The sequence below is a fragment of the Petromyzon marinus genome, chromosome 64, assembly GCF_048934315.1.
Source record: "Petromyzon marinus isolate PM22_M1 ecotype Great Lakes invasive population chromosome 64, UKy_Petmar_22M1.pri1.0, whole genome shotgun sequence".
In the NCBI taxonomy this organism is placed as follows: Eukaryota; Metazoa; Chordata; class Hyperoartia; order Petromyzontiformes; family Petromyzontidae; genus Petromyzon; species Petromyzon marinus.
Window position 1 is genome coordinate 2,373,078 of NC_133730.1, and position 25,494 is coordinate 2,398,571.

At 47.5% G+C, this 25,494-nt stretch overlaps 1 protein-coding gene across 1 annotated transcript in view; it reads right to left on the minus strand.

Moving 5' to 3' along the window:
* The window catches only part of LOC116956308 (high affinity choline transporter 1-like), a 38,484-nt gene extending 15,779 nt beyond the window's left edge, over positions 1 to 22,705 (minus strand). The window contains exons 1-6 of the mRNA XM_032977825.2: positions 22,190 to 22,705; positions 20,279 to 20,550; positions 16,494 to 16,607; positions 8,879 to 9,034; positions 6,027 to 6,175; positions 2,572 to 2,715 (exon numbers count right to left, since the gene is read on the minus strand). Of these exons, the coding sequence (XP_032833716.1) occupies positions 2,572 to 2,715; positions 6,027 to 6,175; positions 8,879 to 9,034; positions 16,494 to 16,607; positions 20,279 to 20,462 (747 nt within the window). The 5' untranslated portion in view covers positions 20,463 to 20,550; positions 22,190 to 22,705. The remainder of the gene's footprint in view (positions 1 to 2,571; positions 2,716 to 6,026; positions 6,176 to 8,878; positions 9,035 to 16,493; positions 16,608 to 20,278; positions 20,551 to 22,189) is intronic.
* Positions 22,706 to 25,494: the final 2,789 nt, after the last annotated feature.

Sequence of the window (25,494 nt, forward strand, 5' to 3'; positions counted from 1 at the left end):
TAATTGCCCAAGTAGACGTTGCTCTCAGGGGCCTGGGTCACATCGCTGCAGACGTAGCAAGATCTGAAATCGCTGCAACCCTCAAACACGCTAAGATGCCAGCTAGCAACCTCAGCAAAGATGAGCGTTTTGAATTATATAAATTAAAAAAGAGGAATGATATTGTAGTTCTCTCAGCTGACAAAGGCAATGCTACTGTTATCATGGATAAAATAGAATACAACAACAAAATTAAAGAATTACTCGACGATGGTAGTTATACAAAAATAAAAAGAGATCCCACCAACAGCCTCGTCACACAAACCAACAAAATAATTTCTGATTCAACCGCATTAATTGATCAATCTAAACAGTTTTCGTTGAAACCTTCTGCTGCCAGGCCACCAAGATTATACGGCTTACCAAAAATACATAAAGTTGATACACCTCTTCGTCCCATAGTCTCTACTATCAGCTCCCCCACCTACAAACTAGCTCGTTTTTTGTCTGAAATCCTGCGTCCTTTCACTGGAAAGACCACCTCTGCGGTACAAAATTCTACTCACCTGGTATCAACAATCAAGGGTATTTCCCTGTCCCCAGACGACCTGCTTGTCAGTTTTGATGTAGTTTCCTTATTCACCAAGGTTCCTGTACCTGACACCATTGCAATCATTGAAGACTTGGTTCATCAAGGACTAAACACTGAGGTACCCCCCCTGGTGAGACACTGTTTAACCAATACATACTTCACTTGGAATGGAACTTTCTACAAACAAACTGAGGGCACCCCAATGGGCTCCCCCCTTTCTCCAGTTATAGCTAACATTTTCATGGAGAAATTTGAGACTGACGCCATCCAGACTGCCACTCTGCGCCCAACCTTATGGAAGAGGTACGTGGATGACACTTTTGTCATCTGGCCACATGGCCGGCCTGCTCTAGACAAATTCTTCGACCACATCAATTCCATACACCCAGCCATCAGATTTACCATGGAAGTCGAAATAGATGGCAAGATACCTTTTTTGGATGTCCTAATTAAAAAGAGACCTGATGGTTCAATGAGCCACTCTGTCTACAGGAAAGCTACCCATACGGATGCTTATCTGAAACCGGATTCCCACCACCATCCATCACAGAAGAATTCTCTCATCAAGACTCTGTATCATAGAGCCCAATGCATATCCGACCAGGAACACATAAGCAGTGAACTCAAGCACGTACACCAAGCTCTTAGGGCTAATGGTTACTCCGACTATACAATCCGCAAAGCTATCACTCAAACCATGAAGAAGAACCCTCTTGAGGAGCCTTTCAAAACCATCACTTTACCCTACATTGCTGGGATCACAAAAAAGATCTCCAAAATCTTGAATAAACACAAGATCCAGGTCCGTTTCAACACATTACATAAAATCCGTGATCTGGTTCCGTCTGTAAAAGATGTGATTCCGGACATACAATACCCTGGTGTCTACAAACTAAGTTGCCTCTGTGGTAGTAGTTACATTGGAGAAACCAAACGCCATATCTCGGACCGCATTCGTGAACATAAAGCAGACCTTAAACACGGTAGGACCAACACCTCGGCCGTAGCAGATCATTGTTCTAATTCAGTAGGCTCACATGCCATTGACTTTTCCAAGACGGAGGTTCTTTGTAAGCCATCTGGCTTCCATGAGAGATTCGTTCATGAGGCTATCCACATATACAAACACAGAGACAATTTCAACCGAGAAGATGGATTCTATCTTAGCAATCATTGGAAAGATTTGATAAATCATTTCAGTTCTTGATTGATTGTTCACGCTTACAGTGCCTTTCAGACAGCATACATAAAAACAAATTTCGTCTCCCCCCTCCTCTTTTCAAAAAATAGATGGACTAGTCCTGGCAAACTGCCATCGTTGCGCGTGACGCAAACGTTATTTTTATATATATAAATAAATATGCCGTTTTCAAAATAAATTTATGCAAACCGACACACCTGATGATGACCGTTTGAGTTATGGTCGAAACGTCGTGAGAATTTTTTATTGTTTTATATATATTTTGTTATTTTGTTGTTTCTCTTCAACGTGACTTTACCGAAAAAACTAAGAATATAAAGATCATATTCTTCGGATTCTAACAAGAGTTCGATACTGATGCCAGTAGGAAGCCTAAGACACTGCTACATTGTCACATGTTGTTCTGTACGTATGCGTGTTAAACTTCTTTTGCACCATACGTTGCCAAACGTGCTAATAGGAGGTTTCGGGCGAAGAATGACAAACTCTATCTAGATGATTTGAAAGTGCAAAGCTCCAGTGACTTCCTAATATCGGGAAGGAAGAGCGTTCCAGACGACCGCAGCGCGCGAAGCAGTGTCAGTTTTTGTTGGATGGCCAGCCAAAAGCCGCTGCTGCGAGGGTGACAGGACTTCGCGCGATGATGGTTTATCGCTCCTTGACGAGATCAGCGGGGTATTGTGGTTCATTTGCGGCAAGCGCTTTGTGAGTAATGAGGTGGTGAAGTCTGAGCGAGTTGTCCGAGGTCGTCTGCAGGTCGTTCGGTCACCACGCGCTCCCGCTGGAAAGCACTCCTCACCATGTAGAGCATGTTGTCGATCCAGCGCGTGATGTCGCCGGTCTCCAGGCGGCCCCGCCAGGGCTCCTGGTAGACGGTTTCAGTCAGCGTGGTGCCAATGTTCTTCACCGCCGGGTTCATCATGGCAAAGGGCACGCACACCACCTGCCAGAGGGGAAGGAAAAACTTCAAACGGCGACACGGAACCACACTCGATGATCATCACCATCATCATAATTTTTATCATCTCATGGTGCCAGAACAAGGGGTATTTGAGATAACTACTCAGTAAGGAAGCGATTTCAGAGAAGATGCAATATCAAAATAACAAGTGCATTCGAGACAAAATACACAATAAACGATAATACACTCATATTCTTAGTTTTTTTTCTTTTCTTTTTCTCGGTAAAGTCACGTTGAAGAGAAACAACAAAATAACAAAATATATATAAAACAATAAAAAATTCTCACGACGTTTCGACCATAACTCAAACGGTCATCATCAGGTGTGTCGGTTTGCATAAATTTATTTTGAAAACGGCATATTTATTTATTTATATAAAAATAACGTTTGCGTCACGCGCAACGATGGCAGTTTGCCAGGACTAGTCCATCTATTTTTGAAAAGAGGAGGGGGGAGACGAAATTTGTTTTTATGTATGCTGTCTGAAGCCACTGTAAGCGTGAACAATCAATCAAGAACTGAAATGATTTATCAAATCTTTCCAATGATTGCTAAGATAGAATCCATCTTCTCGGTTGAAATTGTCTCTGTGTTTGTATATGTGGATAGCCTCATGAACGAATCTCTCATGGAAGCCAGATGGCTTACAAAGAACCACTCATTTAAAATCTGAAATGTGCTTGAACGTTCTCTCTTTTTGCGTCTGCTTTATTTGAGCTATCCGTGCGCTATCTGACAACAATGTACTTGACTGTATCTTGCATCGCTGACTTGTAGGGTGCGTTAATAATATTTCCTAAACCAGCTGTTTCCCACAACCGTGGCCGCCAGCCGTGATTCACCGCTTGCAGAGTTTCCCCAACGCCGTTCCTCGCAACCACATTAAGCTGATGCATGCTACACGCGTCTGATGACAGGCAAACTCGTCCTGGGTGACACGGAGATGTTAACTACCTCGCTTGGTAAACAGGTCATGGGTTCGATCCCAACCCTGATGCCTGTACATTTGGAGCATGTTCTTCCTGTGGTCGAGTGGATTTTTCACCGCGCCTTCCAGTTTTTCCCTCCACATTTAGAAACACGTGTTTAGAGTATATGGCCGCTATAAATGTCCACGTGATGAGAAGCCACTATGTTGAGCCATCATGTGTTGCCAGGTCGCTTCTGAAATAGAGCTCAGTGGGCCTTACCTCGTAAAATAACAAAAAAGTTGAGTCTTTTTTTTTGTTATATAGTTTGTGATGTTGAAAGCAACGAGATTGTCACGTGTCACATGTGACAAAGACAAAGATCCCCTAAAGAGTTGTAGAGGCTACTGGAGGCAAGTTCTATGAGCGAGCACCTATTAGGGCCCACTCGGCTCACGAGTGGCTGGTGTGATCCGCACCACTCTTGACCCCCATTCATCTCCCCTCTCCTAAGCTACGGAGGAACACTGTGTAGCAATTGATCATCATGGCAGTACCCCGGGGTACCAAATAATACAAAATGGCCAAGGCAATTAAATATTTTATTTCTGGGACACTATTTTTTTCCCAGGGGTGTCACTTCACTCCGCGACTGGGGTACCAATCAATCCAAAATCGGTGCCACACTCCGCGATGTGGAAACGCAGCGAGGACGACTGCGACGAAACCCTGAACGCTCGCGGTACGCACCGTGGCGGTGGTGCATCGTGGGTACAGCTCGTCGAGATGAGTCGATTGCCGCATCGCCGACCATCAACAGACTAAACATGACTGCATCACGGACATTATGCGAGAGCCGGGGGTACTATGGTTACCCCGGGGTACTGCCGTAAGGTTCAATTGCTGACATTAACCCTACACCTGCACTGTGCGCGTGTGTGTTGCATTCATCGACCAAGTTAATTCACGTATTTTATCACTGTTAAAAATTTAAGGGTGGAACAATGGTGCAAGCGGTTAGCGCGCAGTGCTATTATGTGCCCGGCTACCCGAATCGCCGGCTAACGGTAACATCAGGGGAGAGCGATATCCAAAATGGTTCTAGACACACACCCTTCACCGAGCCGTACTGACCGGTGTGGTGAAGTATGATCAATCAACCCCTACAACGACACGGCGATAAGCGGCATGCATTCAACAGTGAACTAACAAAGGCCTGGAAATATTATTACATTACACTCTATGCAAACATAACAAAAATTTAAACATATAGTCGAATAAACAGAAACAAGGCCATAATTTGTCATTTTAAAAGTACATTTAGTACACTTTTAACCACAAGGGGCTCTAAATGTAACGAGCTCTGTGCGGAATGTTAATCTACAGTGCTCATTAATATCCGAACCCATTGTATAAAGACATTCCTTAACTAAGCTCGTTAACATTCAGAACAATTTTAATTCATTTAAGCTATTTAGATTAGAGATATCCTCTTGACTGTTTAATTTATGGTTTTCCCATCCACGTTATATGCAACTCAACCCCGAGTTCCCTGCGGTGAAATGAGCCGCAGCCTTCAAGCAGAAGCTTAAGGCTCAGGCTCCCACCTCATCAGGCTCCCACCTGATCAGGCTCCCACCTGATCAGGCCATCACCTGTTGAAGCTCGTACTTATTCAGGCTCTCACTTGTTCAAGCTCTCGCCTTACGAGGCTCTTGCATTTTCAGGCTCTCAGCTGATTCAGGCAGTCGCCCGTTCAGGCTCTCACCCATTCAGGCCCTCACTGGTTCGGGCTGTCACCTTTTCGGGGTCTCACCTTTTCGGGTTCTCACATGTTCAGGCTCTCACCCGTTCATGCTTTTGCATTTTCAGGCTCTCAGCTGATTCAGGCAGTTGCCCGTTCAGTTTTTCACCCATCCAGGTTCCCATCCGTTCAGGTTCGCACCCGTTTAGGCTATCACCCATTCAGCCTGCCATCTTTTCAGGATCTCAACTGGTTCAGGCTCTCAACTGGTTCAGGCTCACACCCGTTCAAGATCTCACCTGTTCAGGCGACCAAATTTAGGCTGTCACCTGTTCAGGCCATTGTTCGAGGGACTCCGAACTCTGGCTCTGCGCCTCCGAGTTTTTGATCGAACATTGCGTTCGATTAGAGAAATATGAAAACTCATTTCTTTAGAACAGATTTTTGTGTTTAGTTTGTTGTCATTCCCCTGCACCTCCGATTAGCATGGTTGGCTACGTACAGTGCAAGAAAGTTCAACATATACATACGAAAGGCCGGCTGACAAGAGCTAATGTATTGGAGGTTTCAAATTTAGTTGGAAGGGTAATCACATTTCGAGTGAACAAAAAACAGCGATTGGCTGAGACCTGTGACCTACCAGGCCCACGACCATGAAGAGAAGCTGGATGATGTCTGTGTAGGCGACAGAGTAGAGACCGCCCAGGAGCGTGTAGATGATGGTGATGAAGGCTGACACGATGACCGCGATGGTCCTGTCGATGTCCAGTATGACGCTGATGGTCGAGCCTGCAATGTAGGCCTCGGAAGCGTTTTCACTCGGGTCGCTGAGACATCAATTTCCGTGATACGATATAAATTTTCGCACGATGGATATTATCACGATATATCAGTTTCCAGTAACTCTCAAACAAAAATGACCTATCAAAGTTCTTCGACTGCAATTCGCTCAACACAAGCCTGCCGCAAGCCTGCCTACCAGTGCAACTATACAATCCGTAGCACACGTCCGCGTCGCAAAGAGTGTCGATGTCACGCCGCGTGACTAACACGGCCATTTCCACCCTCGTGCCAGTCAAGCCGGTGGGAGAAATTACCAAGTGCCGCTGCCACCGCTCGGGCTACGCGGAGAAGTCGGCAGGCGTTTCTGGCTCCGCCAGAGAAAAACGATGATGTGCTGTCGAGCGAGTTTAAGAAAATAAAACTATTAATTCAAAATTGCTTTGTCAGTCCACTGCTGGACGAAGGCCTCCACATGCCGTGTCAGTCAAGGGACTTGTTTGACCATACTCTTTTGACCAAGGCTATTGGGAAGGAAGACACTATATATTTTATTATTTTATTGTTTCCCTTCAACGTGACTTCACCGAAAGAGCTAACAATATGAATTACTGCAGTCACGAAAGCTTTAAATCAAGATTATAGTCTTAATTAGTTTTTGCAGTCGGGGGCGGTGTTGTTACATAGCTTTGACAAATTAGTTATTTTTAAAAAGGCTAATTGGGACCATGACAGCCTTCCCATGTCATGTTGACATGGGGGTCGTTTGACCGTACTTCCCCACCGCTGATCAGTGTGGGTGGGGGCAAGGGGGGGGGGGGGTACCGAGGATCAGTTCAGTTATCGCTAGCCGCTGACGTTAACCGTGGCCCGAGGATTAAACACAGGTCACCGGGTTCAGAGTGCAGCACGCTAAACATTACACAATGCAATATAACTTAGGTGATACGTTAATAAACATTGCCAGCAATAAAATAATGATTTACCAAAAGCAATCATTTCGATTTAAAGCTTTCGTGACTGCAAGGATTCATCTTCTTTTGGTTCTTTCGGTAAAGTCACGTAGAATGAGAATAAAATAATAAATTGATAAAAATAAAATAACACGATAAAATTCTCACGACGTTTAGGCCACAACACAAGCGGCCTTCATCAGGTGAAGGGACGAGACTGTCTGGAGGACAGCGCTGGAGCGAAAAAGCTGAGCGTGGCTGAGCGTGGAAAAAGCCACGCTCAGCTTTTTCGCTCCAGCGCTGTCCTCCAGACAGTCTCGTCCCTTCACCTGATGAAGGCCGCTTGTGTTGTGGCCGAAACGTCGTGAGAATTTTATTGTGTTATTTTATTTTATCAATTTATTATTTTATTCTCATTCTACGTGACTTCACCGAAAGAACCAAAGAAAAAGCAATCATGGTAAATACATCAACATCTACCCCTTTATTTAAGGACCGAAACAGGAGAGTTTCTCCACAAATCTGGCTGCCGCCTGATGATGCCGGTTGTAATCACTGGCGAAACGTCGTACTCAGATTGTGAATGTTGTGGCTTGGCTCTCCAACACACCGGTGTGCTGTACTAGCGACGAATTGGCACGATCTGTTTACGTGACAACCCTTACTAGTTGGCTGTGTCGGGTGGTGGCGGGTTCATCGACACATTTATATATTTACGCGATCTAACCCAAAGAAACCTGTATTGTGGATGGTAAATAAATGTAATTATATTTGGCTGTTCAATAATGTTCAGGGGACCGAGTTACCGGAAGCATTAAACACCAAACAACAACAAACCCAACCCATTTATGAATACCACTGCCCTGAAAAAGCAACTATTATATCCCGTGATAGGCGACGTTTCAGGAAATGGCCCTTCTTCAAAGGAGAGAGAAAGAGGACAGCAAGAACGAGTGAAAGGCAGAGACCGCACTATTCACCATATACACCATGGGGCTCTCATACCAATTTAAATCTAAGAATGTGTTTCATTTAAGTCTTTATTATTCTTCTTATTACATTTATTCATCCAGGAAAGCCGCTCTGCGTCTTAAGACTACTGTATTTTCAGTTGGGTCCTGTTGGGTTTTTTTTTTGCAGGAGGGGGCAACAATAGCCCTTTGCCTCTTTCAATTAAGTAACTTGCGGGGTCATTTTTTTAAATCAAATTTGGCACAATTGGACGCCGTCGCCACGTGGCCCGACCTCTTTCGAATAACGTCACAGGATCTGTAAAGTCCACTGCGACGCCGCGTACATTTCGGGTCAATACGCCCGGCAGTATTAACGAGGGCAGCCGGGGCCTCGAACCGCGAACCTCCGCAAACAAGAGGGGCAAACGCAACTACCGCTGGGCCGTGTCACCTTCTCACGTTGGCACACGAACAGTTGCACACACAAGACTGCTGGGTGCAGCTGCCGCCTTGTGTAACGATCACTCCCACGCTCTACCACGTGTGAACAACGTGGCAGTGTGTGCGGTGACGATACGCGTAAGCCCTGTGCGACCTCCAGCAGCCTCGTGCGGGCAATGTCCTGCTACCTCATGCAAAGTCTCTGCTCGGGTTGCGCAGTGGGAAGGGGAACCAAAAAAGAAACCTGGCGGCTCTTTGAGCAGCACCGGATTGGCTCGGCACAGCCCCCGGCATGGCTCACCTCGGGTGTTCCGGTGGGCAAAAATAGCACGTCCCACTCGTGGCAACACGGCGCGGGCGCTTACCAAGAGCGGTGAGGACGGCGGTGGCCCAGAAGAGGTCCCCAAAAGCCGTCGGGATGTAGAAGAGCGACCCCAGCCACTTGCCGTAGCGTATCTGGAAGGGATCGAGCATCGTGACGTAGCAGCCCATGCGCATGGGCTTGGCGAAGAACAGGGCACCTGGACGTGCGGCACAAAGACAAAAGGTCCCACCGTGCAGCTTTTAAACCTCGTTTATTATTTCGTATTTGCAGAGCGCCTTGGCTCAAGGCACTTTACACGCGGTTTAAAAAGCGGTAACAAAAATAGTCATTTTTAGATGGCAGGGGCATGGCAAGGGCCGAGTGGAGAGTCCAGGGGAGGGAAGAGGAGACATTTTGGGCAATGGGAACACTGTTGGGGCGAGTGCTGTTAGTGAGCACCTATGAAGGTCGACCTGAGCAATGCTATCCACCCGTATGTTCCGTCACGAAACCTACGCTCATCTGCTATGAACCCACCGCTGCTGCTGCTGCTGTGTGTAAAATCTACTCGGCAGAACGGAGCTTTTCATTTACAGCCCCATGGTCTGGAACTGTCTGCCATCTGAGGTACAGTCAGCCGTGACAATCGGTGTGGTTAAGACCGGACTAAAAACAGCGCTGTCAGCGCTACTGCCTCAGATTTTTGCTGAATATGGGATGTTACAAATCTTGAGATTGACGGCGCACGACAGGATGCACGGTCAGCACCGCGCCCGGCTGCCTTTGTCTCCCCACTGGCGATGTTACCGCACCCCACCAGGTACTCATTTAAGGCTGAGTCGACCGAGGGGAGGCCCAGGACCCAGTTTAGATATTCGTCGCCAAACTAAAAAATAAACACAATCAGCCAAGACCTCTAATCGAGCCCAGTGTGCTGACACCTCAGCCACGTGGCCAAATGTTATGTTTATGTTTTAAAATCCACGATGCATAACTTTGTCATAACCGCCTCTAAGAGCTTCCACCCCGTCGGCAAATGTCAGCCCATCACCGCTTTTAATTGTCTGCAAACCCCTTGCACGTAAGTCAAGCCTCTAATTTCTTTACGCAAGTTCTTAAAATTATTTTTTTTTAAACACAGATAATGCAAGACATAAATTGACGCAAAAGAAAACATTTACCGTTGAGCAACGTAGATTCAAGGTCAAGGCATAGAATGTATCGTCTATTTTTATTTAAAATAATTTCAACTTGTAACATGCCGCACAGTCTTTGCTCACTCTCAAAGAGAGAGAACGACTCGAGAGGAATACAGATTGAGGAGGAGCCACAGACGAGCGGGGAAGGCATCAGCCAGGCAGCGAGCCTGGTGCCAACAATTGCCAAAGCTCTTCGCTGCTCTGTATATTAAGGCGTTATCGGGCAATTAAGGAGTGCTTACACGCGGGAGGAAACCGACGCGTGTGAGGGGGAAACACTCTATTCCACGCTGATGGAACAGGTGGAGTCCACATTTTTATTAAACGCTTTTTATTGAAAGCGTGTATCCTCAAATCTTGTAACTCAATTTTAAGCCACTTCCCAATGTGGTATCGACTGCAAACTTGGTATACTTATGTCATACTGATGACAATTACTATATTCTATCATAAAATATATATTTTTAAACATTCTTTTTTATATATTATGTTTCGGCTTGGGTCTAATTGGCCCACGGTCCCTTACGTTATGGCACGCTTCAGGGCCACTTCCTGGAGTCGTGGAGTTCTTCCATTACTAGAAGGGTACATTTCATTAAAGTGTGTTTTAAAAAAAAAAGAATTTTTAAATATGACTTATTTTTACTATACCGACTGCCCTGTGGTTGTTGTTAACTCGGCACCCCCCCCCACCACCCACGATATCAGTGGCCAACATTTTCTCGGTCCAATGATTGCAAGGCCCTTTGCCCCACATTTTTCTGGGCTTTTTGCCCAGTGTCTCCCTCCCCCCACCACCAGCCCCTTCAGAACGTCTACACACTCATTAACCCGCACACTCATCAATTGTCAAACTATTTTCCAAATAAATTAGTCATTGTCGCTTAATTCAGAAAAGCCCCCCCCACAACCCCCCACCCCCACGTGGTATATAGACAGGGTTTGCCAGTACTCTTTGATTAACTTTTTTTTAAATAGCCACGTACATTGTATAATTGGTGTCTGTCCAAAACATACCAATGCTGATAAATCACTTACAGAATGCTACTTAAATGGCAAAACGGCAATGGATCATCCACGACCCCCCCCCCCCCGCTAGCGAAAACTTAGCAGGACCGTCCAAACAAAAGGAGATGAGACAGTACGGCTTTCCTGAATAAACACGTGCAATAAAGAACAATCTTCGGTAGGTCTCTCCGTCAGCATTTAAGGGTTATTCCCAATTATTGCTGTTATGACTTGGAAGAGCGACGGGCGTCGTTCCGTGGCCATCTTCGATATTCTTTTGTTTTACCCGAGTAGCGGGGAAGGCCGTGGGGGGCTTGTTAGCGTCCTTGACCGACGTGGTGAAGTATGGTCAAATAACCTCCCGCAAGGGGAGCGAGTACAGGCCCTCATCCAGCAGTGGAATTACAAAAGAATTCCGTGCACGTAAGGAGATTTACAAGTGTTCCAGGATTTAAAGGCACATTTTCAACCAAGAACAGCCAATTGGCAAAATCATTTTGCATGGGTGCCATAGACATCGCAAGGAAGATCACTTGTGTTAGATCGAAATGAACAGCAAGGGAAGTGTGCTGGTTGTGTGTTTTGTTTGTTGTTGTTATGTGTTTCATGATTTTCCCCAAGGCGTTATGAACCCATCTTTGAGAAAACCGGCATTGAGTCTTAGAGGAAATGGAGCATAAATGGTGACGTCCTCCTTGAATGCCAATTTTCATTCACATAGGCTGGCATGCCAGTCAATTACGTGGGAGAAAGGTCCATGTTTCCACACTTTATAAGTGGTTTTCACATTTTTTTTTATAAACACACTGTGTTCCTACAATGTGTTTATATGTGCTCCTACAGTGTGTTTATAATGTGTTCCTACAGTGTGTTTATAATGTGTTCCTACAGTGTGTTTATATGTGCTCCTACAGTGTGTTTATAATGTGTTCCTACAGTGTGTTTATAATGTGTTCCTACAGTGTGTTCATGTGTTCCTACAGTGTGTTTATAATGTGTTCCTACAGTGTGTTTATAATGTGTTCCTACAGTGTGTTCATAATGTGTTCCTACAGTGTGTTCATAATGTGTTCCTACAGTGTGTTTATAATGTGTTCTTACAGTGTGTTTATAATGTGTTCCTACAGTGTGTTTATAATGTGTTCCTACAGTGTGTTCATAATGTGTTCCTACAGTGTGTTTATAATGTGTTCTTACAGTGTGTTTATAATGTGTTCCTACAGTGTGTTCATAATGTGTTCCTACAGTGTGTTCATAATGTGTTCCTACAGTGTGTTCATAATGTGTTCCTACAGTGTGTTTATAATGTGTTCTTACAGTGTGTTTATAATGTGTTCCTACAGTGTGTTTATAATGTGTTCCTACAGTGTGTTCATAATGTGTTCCTACAGTGTGTTTATAATGTGTTCTTACAGTGTGTTTATAATGTGTTCCTACAGTGTGTTCATAATGTGTTCCTACAGTGTGTTCATAATGTGTTCCTACAGTGTGTTTATAATGTGTTCCTACAGTGTGTTTATAATGTGTTCCTACAGTGTGTTCATAATGTGTTCCTACAGTGTGTTTATAATGTGTTCGGCAACGTCCAAAGTGAAATATCTTGGAATAACACCGAGATCCAAGAGAAACAGAGTTAGAGATGTTATTGCCTGCGGCTTTTGCAGGACCAGGGGCGTCACGGTGGCTAGGAGATGTTAACTGCCTCGCCTGGTATGCAGGAGGTTGTAGGTTCGATCCCGACCCTAACGCCTGCCGCTGTATATTTGAAGCTTGCGCGTTCTTCCGCGAGGCTTTTCTCCAGATTTAGAAACAACGTGCGTTTAGAGCATTTGGCCGCTTTAAATTTCCACACGACAAGCTACATTGTTCAGCGATCATTTGTCGATTCTGAAAAAGAGCTATACAGCTTAGTGGGCCTAACCTGGTAAAAAATAAAAACAATTGTAAATAATAAATAAATAGGTTCAGATAATCGCAGCTGACGTTGGTCGTGGCCAGGAATCAAACTCAGGTCCCCAGGTTGAGAGTGCAGTGCGCTTTGCCACTACACCACTCGTTGTGATGCACACACTTGCAGGCATGCACATGACAGAAACATTCTCATTCAGCTGAAACGGTACAACAAGGGGATGGCGGTACCAGCGCCATGCCCAGCTAGTTTTATGGGGCCGTCCATAAATGACGTCACGCGATTTTGGACGATTTTTGACCCCCCCCCCCCCCCCATCGTCACACGGCGTCACAAAAAGTCAGACCCCTCCCCCCTCAAATATGACCCCCCCCCCAAAAAAAAACCATGCTTCAAATCGCTTTAAACTATTGTCATTGTAGTGCGTATTTAATGTGGTGCTGCACTCTGATGTTGTAGGAGAAAACATTTATTAAAAAGTCTATTTAATTAAGCAGAACGTGTTGTCTATATTTATTAAAAGTTGCGCATTTTGATGTGACGTCACATTTCTCAACCCCCCCCCACCTCGTCCCACATCGTCACAAATGTCTGACCTCCCCCCCCCCCTAGGTGCGTGACGTCATTTATGGACGGCCCCTTGTCTCCCAATACTATTTTCATAGTACCAGGTGTTCAAGGATGAATGACAAACTATGGGCAAGCCCAATGACGGGTTCTGACCCGACCTGGCTGGTGTCACCATGTTACAGGTCGGGGCTAGGGAGAGGGCTAACTCAATGCACCACTGGAGGGAGGGGGGGGGGTATGAGGAGGCTGGAGGTCAAAGTTAAGGAGCATGAATGACCTACAGCCAAGAGGAGAGGACACGGTGCAGCTTAGTTTAGGAAGTAAAATCACGTGGGGGGTTTCAATTCCTGCCTCAGGATTTTCCTTTTTTTTTTACACCCCCACCCCCTCGGCCACAGCAGACATTGTAACACCTCCCCCCACCCCCCCAAGTAGAGGGAGGTAGAGAGGGGGCGGATGATAGCCCCCCCCAATTTTTGCAAGGCTAGAAATTGAACACATCTACACGCACATGCTCATAAATACACACACACACACACAGCAGCAGCTTTAGGCTCAGGGTAAGCACAGCTTCGATTTGGAGTTTTACAGCTTAAGGTAAATCGGCCAAAGTTAAACTTTATCAGCAGAGGATTTGCAGTTGTCTTGTGTAAGCGGAAAAGCTAACGCTGAGGTGACCCGTGGGTCGAGCCACCCACAACGATCACCATCGCATTTCTCTTCGGCTCTTTATCGACAGCGCGAGCCATCGCGGCCCACTTAGCAGGCAACAACGTCGCGTAAAAAAATCATCGATTCCTGTTGGGTGAGCGTCGATCTTTATGCCAAAGCATTTGTAACGTCTCAGGACTGATTATTTTCTGTAGGCGACCGGGGGCAGTGCTGAAAACGTGTACGTTGAATCTAGTGCGTCAGCCACCCGTGATAGAACGGGATTGTCAAGTACGTCGAGTTAATGGTCTCGGCAGCATTTACTTCACCATAAATGAAAACGACATCCATCGGATAAAATTTTGTTGGAAATGCAGCCCAGATAATATGCGTACAGTAGTATATATGCCCTGCCAAGTATCTGTGACAAGGCTTTTAGAAAAATGTGGATTACATAAAAGTGATCTGAAGGCGATATCACCCTTCTTTGGGCCATTCTGTAAAACAGAGAGAGAGAGAGATATATGCGCTTGCTTGTCTGTGAGTTCAAAATTGATTAACACTATGTAACACAATTTTTGTTCCTGTGTACTAAGGATTATTTTTAATTGCTTATGCCTAAAAAGTATTTAAAAAATGGATATTATTCACCCACAAACTTTGCTTTTGTGACCAGGACTTCATGTGAACGAAAGACACAAATGCACATGTTTTCTCATTGAAAATAGGTACATTTCAAAATATCACTGTCCTCATGGCATGATGCCCATAGAACCATTTAACCCCCCCCCGCCCCCAAACAAGGGCGTTGATGATTTCTGATTACAAAACGTCGTGCGTAATTTGTTTATGTAAACCCTGCAGCCTCTGTAGAAGTATGCAGTCACTGTGATGGCATAAAAACAGGATAGATTCTGGAATCGAATCGCGACTAAAAATATCACCACAACCCACCGCATAATGATCAGGGCCAACCACACACCCAGAAATTTTCATTTACACTTCTTTCTCAGTACACCGTTTTGAAAAGCAACTGACAAAACAATGTAAACCGCGTGGTAAATCTGGTAATCCATTCGATTACATCAGGAGGCGTTTGGTGTACAGTGTTCGTACCTCCTGTGCAAGTGTACGTACAATGATGGGCAGTGGTTGGTTTTACGTGACGAACAAACTGCACTTCACGTAGGACGCTTCTTTAATTTTCCATTCTATAACGCAACTGGCAGGTTCGTTGTTGAAACACATTAAGCACTTAGTGACCGCAAATTGATACACCTCTTGGTTAATGAATGAACTGGAGAAAGACCTTTTTTTTTCTTATAGGCCCTATACTTTGCACCGTTCAGCTGTGTGTACATTACAGTAGGGGCACTTAGCCACTGGCTTTCAATGACACACTGGATAAGGGAGAGTCATTCACCACATGGCAAGCGTCACCCTTCTCAAATGACCAATGAGCACCGCCGCGGAGAATCTGGGTTTGAATCCACGTTTCAACCGCCCGTGGTTAAACCAGGTCAAGCGCATTTAATTGACTGCCTCAAAGCCCCGACGACACAATGACTGCCCAAAGTAAAAAGCCATCACTCGCCACCAATCCACGTGCTACGATAGCCAGGGATACACATCAGTGACCCTGGGGGTAGGACACGCAAAGTTCTGTTAAGAACTGTGGGAAGTCCCGGCAGGCTACAATTGTAGTACGATCCTTCATGTCAAAATAAAAAAAAACGGATCCTATGTCTGTAAATGTCGGCGTCGGGAGTGACGTCGCAACTCTCAATCTCTCATGAGAGCTGCTGCGACAGAGTGCGTCGTCGGTCCCACTGCACCGGCCAATCGCATTCATTCATTGTTCAATTTGTAATGTGTACAAACTGAACTTAATAAGGACATTCAGATGCAAGGGAGAACACATTAAATAGAGATAACTTTCTTCGGATTCTGACAAGAGGCCGACACTGATGCCGGTATGAAACCTACAACAATGCTACATTGTCACAAGTTGCTCTGTATGTATGTATGTAGAACTTCTTTCTCATCATACATAGCCAACCGTGCTGATCGGAGGTATGGGGGAAGGACAACAAAACACAAAAAGCAGTTCTAAAGAAACGAGTTTTCAATCTAGATGATGATTTAAAAGTGCATAGCTGCAGCGGCTTCCTAATATCGGAAGGAAGAGCGTTCCAGACGGCCGCAGGAGCGCATCTGAAAGCGCCACGCGATGCGGTGACCGCCGTCTTTGTCCGATGGGCCTCCTTCGCCACGTATTGAGTGCCTCAACGCGGAGCTCGCTGTTGTTGCGCAACACCCCCCACCACTCCACCCCTTACCGAACAAGAGGCTGAGGGAGCAGCCCAGGGGGAACTGGCTCCAGGCGAGTCCAAGTCCCGGCGTGTACACCACCTCCGCCGTGCCGTTAATGTACGAGCCTCCCACCCACGTCGCTGCACGCAGGCACACACACAGGGAAGGCCGCATTAAGTTTTCTTATGAGCTAGGCTGCTGTACCGTGAGAGATTCGTTCATGAGGCTATCCACATATACAAACACAGAGACATTTTCAACCGAGAAGATGGATTCTGGCTTAGCAATCATTGGAAGGATTTGATAAACCATCTGAACAAACTGTCAAATCGCTCTCCGTGGTGCTCACGTTAAAAATAACTGCCACTTTTTTCAAATGTTCTTGCTGTGGTTTTCACACCTGATGATGATTGCTTGTGTTGCAGTCGAAACGTCGTGAGAATTTTGTTGTTTGATATTTTTATCATTTTGTTTCCCTTCTACGTGACTTTACCGAAAGAACCAAGAATAGGCTGCTGTACTTTAAGGGATGTTTCATTTATTGCGCTTGGGCAGGACACGTTATAGTCAGGGATGATGGCCAGTGGTCGAGACTAACGATGGACTGGAAGCCAAAGGAGGGAACGCACCCCGAGAGAATATTTACCGCAATTTTATCGACACATCGATACATGAGATGAGCGGAGTGCCATTAGGTGGGGTTGGTGGGGGGGGGGGGTTTGATTTGGTGGGGGGGGCTGCCATACAACAGAGGTTGACAACTACTGCTCTAAGAATAAGAATAGGTTATACCCTGAACACGTATTTTATTGCCAGAAAAGGTAAATCCTATTCTCACTTTTCATACTTTTGCAGTGAGTTCAACGGAGTTGCAGACGTACTCTTTGGAGGCAACACATTTATTAACACCAACACACGGGGTAACTGCCCCTTAACATAATAACAACCTATGGTGGTGGACCACCAGGCTAACTACGCTAATTACCACGCTAACTAGCTACAACGGACCGGACCGCAGCTTGGGTCCGGGTCCACGTGTTGGGAGACTCTGTAGGACGTAGGTTTCTTCAGGATGAACAACAGCACCGGTCCCTCTGGGGAACCCGGCTCGTATCCTCTGCGGCGTGGCCGGCGCCGCCCCTGGCCGCGACCACCTTCCAGGACCCTCCAGCAGGATCTCGACCCGGACCACGTGACCACCCCAAGCCCCCACCTGGGGGCCCTTTGTAGACTTAACCGGTCACGTGTCCTCTGGGGTCAACCGCAGTGCCATGGCCTTTAGTAACCCCTTTCCTACGGCCGGCACTTCCACACCCTGTCCTGTAGGGCTGGCACTGCACGCCAAGCGGGATGCCATTCAGCGCCATCACTCAGCGCTAACCGAGCTCCTCTAGGGCCGGTACTGCACCCACATCCAAGTGGTGCCCGCGATGTCGCTTCACTTTGATACTGGCAAAAAGGTCCCATTATGCAGCCACTGCTCTCCTCACGTGTGCCAAGCCAACCGATTAAAATCTGGAGGTTTTCCAATTTATAAACCCTATTACTGTTTACAGCAAAAAATAATAATTTTCCAGCATTTTTGAAAGGCTGCATAATTATCTTTTAAAAACTGGTGTGCGGTAAAAGTGCAAGGTTTCCAAGTAAGCTCCTGCAATTAATTAATTGTAAACCCAAGGGCCGTGTTTATGCAACCGCATTATTTAACATGAAATATTGTGTAATCGTTGAACAATGCAAATCATTGACGAACAGGAAAGAGGCACTACTTTACAAAACTCGTGTCCTTAACTGCCCCATGTACGTTGAACTTCTTTTCGCACCGTACGTAGCCAACCGAGAGTGTTCATAAACTGAAACTACAATTAAAACTTTTTTTTAACCAGGTAAACTTCCACTGAGGTTTGTAGCTCTTTTTTTCAGAAGCGACCTGGCAATCACAAATGCTAGCCCACTGAAGTGGCTTATCACGTGGAAAATTATAGCAGCCAAATACTCTAAACGCACGTTGATTCTAAACATGGAGGGGAAAACCGGAGGACCCGGATAAAAATCCACATGACCGCGGGGAGAACACACAAACTCCAAATATACAGGCATCGTCAGGGTTGGGATCGAACCCACGATCTCCTGTATACCGGGCGAGGTAGTTAACATCTCTCCCCCGCCCTGGCCTGCCGCCCTGATCTAGAGTTGTCACATGTGATGTACAAGAGAACCCGGACACATCGTGGGAAGAATACCTCACGATAGAGGAAGAGGGGAGGACAACGAGTCAGTGCGTTGTCATAAGCAGGGTTCAATTTGATGGAGGGAATTTCCTCATCTGAAGGGGTGGGGGGGGGGGTGCTATACATTTATTCCCCCAGATAACAGATTTGACTATACAGTGAAACCTTGGATTGCGAGTAACTTGGTCTGCGAGTGTTTTGCAAGACAACGAGCGATCTCTTGCAATACGGGCAGTACGTACAGTATACGCTTTGTCTGCAGAGCGTCACGTGATCACAACTGAGCCAATGGTTCCTCTCTCTCGCTGCGGGATTGTGGGTAATCATCTCCCATGCTCGGTCTCAGTCGGCGTGCCTCACTCGTATAGTCAACATCCGTGCGAGCGTATACTGTTCACTACAGTACTATAGTGTTGTGACAACGTGTATACTGTTTACTATAGTACTATAGTGTTGTGACTACGTGTGTACTGTTTACTATAGTGTTGTGACAACGTGTGTGTGCGTAAAGCATTTTTATTTTATATCCAAGTGTAGTGACTGTTTGTTAGTAACTGTACTGCAAGTGAAAGTCGTCCTATACAATAACCCTCCTCTTCCTCTCTCTCGTCTCCCTCACACCAGCCACGATTAAATGTAATTAATACATTTGATTACTTTATATTAAATTTAAATAATAAAAATATAAAAATGTATTTTGTATTAATCATCTTTATATGAATACAGTATTTTTGGGTTGTGGAACGAATCATCTGAGTTTCCATTATTTCTTGTGGGGAAATTCGCTTTGATATACGAGTGCTTTGGATTACGAGCACGTTTCCAGAACGAATTATGCTCGCAATCCAAGGTTTCACTGTACAATGCCAGGATTGAGGCTAGTTCATATTTGGGAACACCTATAGCTGTCCTTCATTCAAATTGCATCTCTCACAATCACTGAGGAACCAGGCGGTGAGTCGGCGCTACAAACAATTGCTCAAGCTCTGTGGTCCTCTTCATATTAAGATGTTTTCTAAACTAAACTTTTAATTTTACCATGTACGGCCAACTGAGCTATATAGCTCTGTTTCAGAAGTGACCCGGCCACAAATGATCGCTCAACGAAGTAGCTTATGATGTGGAAATGAATAGCAGCCAAATACCCGCAAATGCATTTTTATTCTAAATGTAGAGGTAGAAACTGGAGGAGCCGGAGATACATCCACGCGACCACGGGGAGAACACGCAAACTCCAAATATACAGGCATCAGGGTTGGGATCCAACCCACGACCTCCTGCATACCAGGCAAGGTAGTTAACATCTCACCAGCGTGGCGTTGAAATGTGGAAGGGAACCAGAAATCCCACGGGTGCGATGCAGCAACACTCGATCCCATACAGAAACCCCGTTCTTTGAGTGGTGGATTATTACGCAACCGACGAGACCCCGCGACGTTCACTGTCCAGGGAAGGTTTACAGGTCTCCCACAACAGCAACACTAAGTCGGAGGCGAATCCTGAACAAAAACAGGACAAGGCGGCAACCCTACCCAGATGGCCCCCGCCCCCGCGGTGGGGCCCGGCTTGAGCTACCGTACCGGTGGCGGTGAAGACACCGACGACGACGCTCATCTTGCGGTCTCCCACCATGGCCATCTCGCTCTGCCTGGCCTGGCAGCCCCTCTCGGTGGCTCTGGACCGGCGAGCGGCCCAGACGCCCGTGACGAGGATGATGATGTAGAAGACGAGGACGGCCACCACGCCAGCCACGTTCAGCGCCATCTCCTGCCCGACGGGTCTCCTGCCCGGCGGCGGTAGGTGCAGTCAGTTCGTTTCGGCGCAAGGACCGCTGTGAGCTGCGGAAGCTCTCCTTCAAAATGGGAAGCCGGGCCAAAGAGGCAGGCACGTATGACATGGGGAAGGGGAGGGTTGACAGGGATTTGCACAGAGCAAAAGCGGGGACATTGTATGAAGAAACCAGTCCTCTGTGCAATGGGAATCCTGTAGGCGATCCAAAACAACATTATTCATCACACTAGAATTTTTGAAATGCTATTTATAATAAGGATTACAATGGCGCTCGCTGCTATATTGAATTGAATAATCACACTATCCTCTTTGTCAAAGCCTCGGCCCTGTCAAACGGAACCCTCCTGTTAAACACTCCTTTCAGACACTTCCATAAAACACTCTCCCTTCTCCTCTCTCAAAACCCCATCTCCTGCCATACCAATACACCCCGTATAGCCTTAATGGGCCATACGGGGGATCCTGCCATACAATCTAATGCTGTCAAACACTCACCTCCTCTGAAACACTCTCCTCCTGCCAAAGAGTACTGCACTTTCAAGCACTCACGTGCTGTCAAATACTGATTTGTCGTCAAAGATTCACCTCCCGATACTGAAAATCCTCCTCTGAAACACTCTCCTATAAAATATCCTCCTGACGGCAAAACGCTGATTCGGTCACACGCTCCTGCGAAACACTCGCCTGTACAAAGAGCAAACTGACTGCTGGTCAAACACTAAGGTCACTTTCCCTTTGCCTCACTCACCTGTCGGACACTCTGAAGCTGTCAGACACTCACCTCCTCTGAAACACTCTCTTGTCACTCTGCTCATATTGTCAATCACTCCCTCCTGTTAGAACACTCATACTCCTGTACGAGTCGCCTTGTTCTTCTCAAACACTTCTCAATGTCAAGGCACTTGCCTTTCTCACTGCTCACCTCGTCAGACACTCGTTTCAGTCACACACTCGCCATGGTCAGGCACTGCTTCCTCTAACTCACGTCTAGTCAGACAACACTCACCTCTAGTCAGTCACTCACCTCTAGTCAGTCACTCACCTCTAGTCAGTCAACACTCACCTCTAGTCAGTCACTCACCTCTAGTCAGTCACTCACCTCTAGTCAGTCAACACTCACCTCTAGTCAGTCACTCACCTCTAGTCAGTCAACACTCACCTCTAGTCAGTCACTCACCTCTTGTCAGTCACTCACCTCTAGTCAGTCACTCACCTCTAGTCAGTCAACACTCACCTCTAGTCAGTCACTCACCTCTAGTCAGTCACTCACCTCTAGTCAGTCACTCACCTCTAGTCAGTCAACACTCACCTCTAGTCAGTCAACACTCACCTCTAGTCAGTCACTCACCTCTAGTCAGTCACTCACCTCTAGTCAGTCAACACTCACCTCTAGTCAGTCACTCACCTCTAGTCAGTCACTCACCTCTAGTCAGTCAACACTCACCTCTAGTCAGTCAACACTCACCTCTAGTCAGTCACTCACCTCTAGTCAGTCACTCACCTCTAGTCAGTCAACACTCACCTCTAGTCAGTCACTCACCTCTAGTCAGTCAACACTCACCTCTAGTCAGTCACTCACCTCTAGTCAGTCACTCACCTCTAGTCAGTCACTCACCTCTAGTCAGTCACCTCTAGTTAGTCACTCACCTCTAGTCAGTCACCTCTAGTCAGTCACTCACCACTAGTCAGACAACACTCACCTCTAGTCCGACACTTCGCCCGGCCTTGTCGCAGTGCCACACGCGACGAGAATTCTGCGGATGTAAAAATGACCCGCGCGGTGCTTTTGTCGGTCCGCTCTGAACGGAAGCGTGGGGGGTGGTGGTGGGGGGTGTGGGTGGGGAGGTGGGGGGTGGGAGGGGAGGGGGTGGGGTTCGTTAGGAACTCGCCCCTCGCTCGTTCCTAACGCCTTGGAACCAATCGCCGCCGACTGAGTGAGAACCACGCAGGCCGGGACACGACTCCACCACCCTGCCCGGACCACGACGAAGGCAACACGCGCAGCGCTCGCACACAAACAGAACGCCCGCCCGCCCGTCCGCCCTGGCATGCGGCTTCCCACTTGGCTGACTCTTCTTCTTGCCTGGCCCCCCACGTCCCCCGCCCTGTTGGAAGGACGTCGATTAGTCGTGAATCGCTCGGAAACGCCGCAGCACACGGGGAGGGGAGGTGACGGGGTGACGGGCAAACGCGTCCGCGCCGCGGTGAAACATGGACAGGAAATCGCACGTGGGAGGTTCCACCCCCCACCCACCACCAACACCCACCCCCCACCACCAACACCCACCCACCAACACTCCCCACCCACCACCAACACCCACCCCCCACCACCAACATCCACCCCCCACCACCCACCCCCCCACCACCAACCCCCACCCACCAACACCCCCCACCAACCCCCCCACCACCAACCCCCACCCACCAACACCCCCCCACCACCAACCCCCCCCACCACCAACTCCCACCCCCCCACCACCAACCCCCACCCACCAACACCCCCCCACTACCAACCCCCCCACCACCAACTCCCACCCACCAACACCCCCCAACACCAACCCCCCCACCACCAACTCCCACCCACCAACACCCCCCACCAACAACACCCTCCCCTCCCACCAACCTCCCCTGACTAGAGTTGAGTGGCGACGTTCGTGTGAAACTCCTTCTGAGATGGGGGGCACCACCACCAACACCACCACCAACAACAACAACACCACCAACACCACCACCACCAACAACAACACCACCAACACCACCACCAACAACAACAACACCACCAACACCACCACCACCAACAACACCACCAACACCACCACCAACAACACCACCACCAACAACACCACCAACAACAACACCACCAACACCAACAACACCACCACCAACAACACCACCAACAACACCACCAACAACAACAACACCACCAACAACACCACCAACAACAACAACACCACCAACACCACCACCAACAACACCACCAACAACACCACCACCAACAACAACAACACCACCAACACCACCACCACCAACAACACCACCAACAACAACACCACCAACAACACCACCAACAACAACACCACCAACAACAACACCACCAACAACACCACCACCAACAACAAAACCACCAACACCACCACCAACAACAACACCACCACCAACAACAACACCACCACCTCCTACTCCTCCATGCCGCGTGCATCCATCCCACCTGCGTCCACCATCCGCCACTAAAGCCGGGTCTCTACTCCTTAGCACGCCAGGGTCTCTACTGGACGGTAAAACGTCGAACCTCGCAGGCAAGGCGGACAGGTTCGAACGCGTTGCACGAATAAACAGCGTCGCCCCCCTTCCGACAAAGTGCAATTGTGGACTGTAAAGGGGCCGTCCATAAATGACGTCACGCGATTTTGGATGATTTTTGCCCCCCTCCCTCGTCACACGGCGTCACAAAAAGTCAGACCCCCCCCCCCTCAAATATGACGTCACAAAGCTCTGCCCCCCCTCCCCAAAATAAAACACGCTCCAAATCGCTTTAAACTATTGTCATTGTAGTGCGTATTTAATGTGGCGCTACACTCTGATGTTGTAGGAGAAACGTTTAGTTAAAAGTCTATTTAAATAGAACGTGTTGTCTATATTTAAAGTTACGCATTTTGATGTGACGTCACATTTCTCAAACATGTGTCTGACCACCCCCCCCCCCCAGTTGCGTGACGTCATTTATGGACGACCCCAAACGTGTCACGACTCTTCGTCGCAGGGGAGAGGGGGTATGGGGACGCCCCCAGAGAGAGAGAGACGCTGTGAGGAAGTTCACTTTGCGTGTGCCTCCGCGGAACACGAGCGGAAACTCCGGCCCGTTCGGCGAGGTCATTGCATCCACGATGGATGGGGTTTCATCAGAGATGCCACAGCGATTGAGTTACCGCTGTACAGGGGTGGTCTAGATGTCTTGTGACCTCCACAATTGCATCCACGATGGATGGGGTTTCATCAGAGATGCCACAGCGATTGAGTTACCGCTGTACAGGGGTGGTCTAGATGTCTTGTGACCTCCACAATTGCATCCACGATGGATGGGGTTTCATCAGAGATGCCACAGCGATTGAGTTACCGCTGTACAGGGGTGGTCTAGATGTCTTGTGACCTCCACAATTGCATCCACGATGGATGGGGTTTCATCAGAGATGCCACAGCGATTGAGTTACCGCTGTACAGGGGTGGTCTAGATGTCTTGTGACCTCCACAATTGCATCCACGATGGATGGGGTTTCATCAGAGATGCCACAGCGATTGAGTTACCGCTGTACAGGGGTGGTCTAGATGTCTTGTGACCTCCACAATTGCATCCACGATGGATGGGGCCTCATCAGAGATGCCACAGCGATTGAGTTACCGCTGTACAGGGGTGGTCTAGATGTCTTGTGACCTCCACAATTGCATCCACGATGGATGGGGCTTCATCAGAGATGCCACAGCGATTGAGTTACCGCTGTACAGGGGTGGTCTAGATGTCTTGTGACCTCCACAATTGCATCCACGGTGGATGGGGCTTCATCAGAGATGCCACAGCGATTGAGTTACCGCTGTACAGGGGTGGTCTAGATGTCTTGTGACCTCCACAATTGCATCCACGATGGATGGGGCCTCATCAGAGATGCCACAGCGATTGAGTTACCGCTGTACAGGGGTGGTCTAGATGTCTTGTGACCTCCACAATTGCATCCACGATGGATGGGGCTTCATCAGAGATGCCACAGCGATTGAGTTACCGCTGTACAGGGGTGGTCTAGATGTCTTGTGACCTCCACAATTGCATCCACGATGGATGGGGTTTCATCAGAGATGCCACAGCGATTTAGTTACCGCTGTACAGGGGTGGTCTAGATGTCTTGTGACCTCCACAATTGCATCCACGATGGATGGGGCCTCATCAGAGATGCCACAGCGATTGAGTTACCGCTGTACAGGGGTGGTCTAGATGTCTTGTGACCTCCACAATTGCATC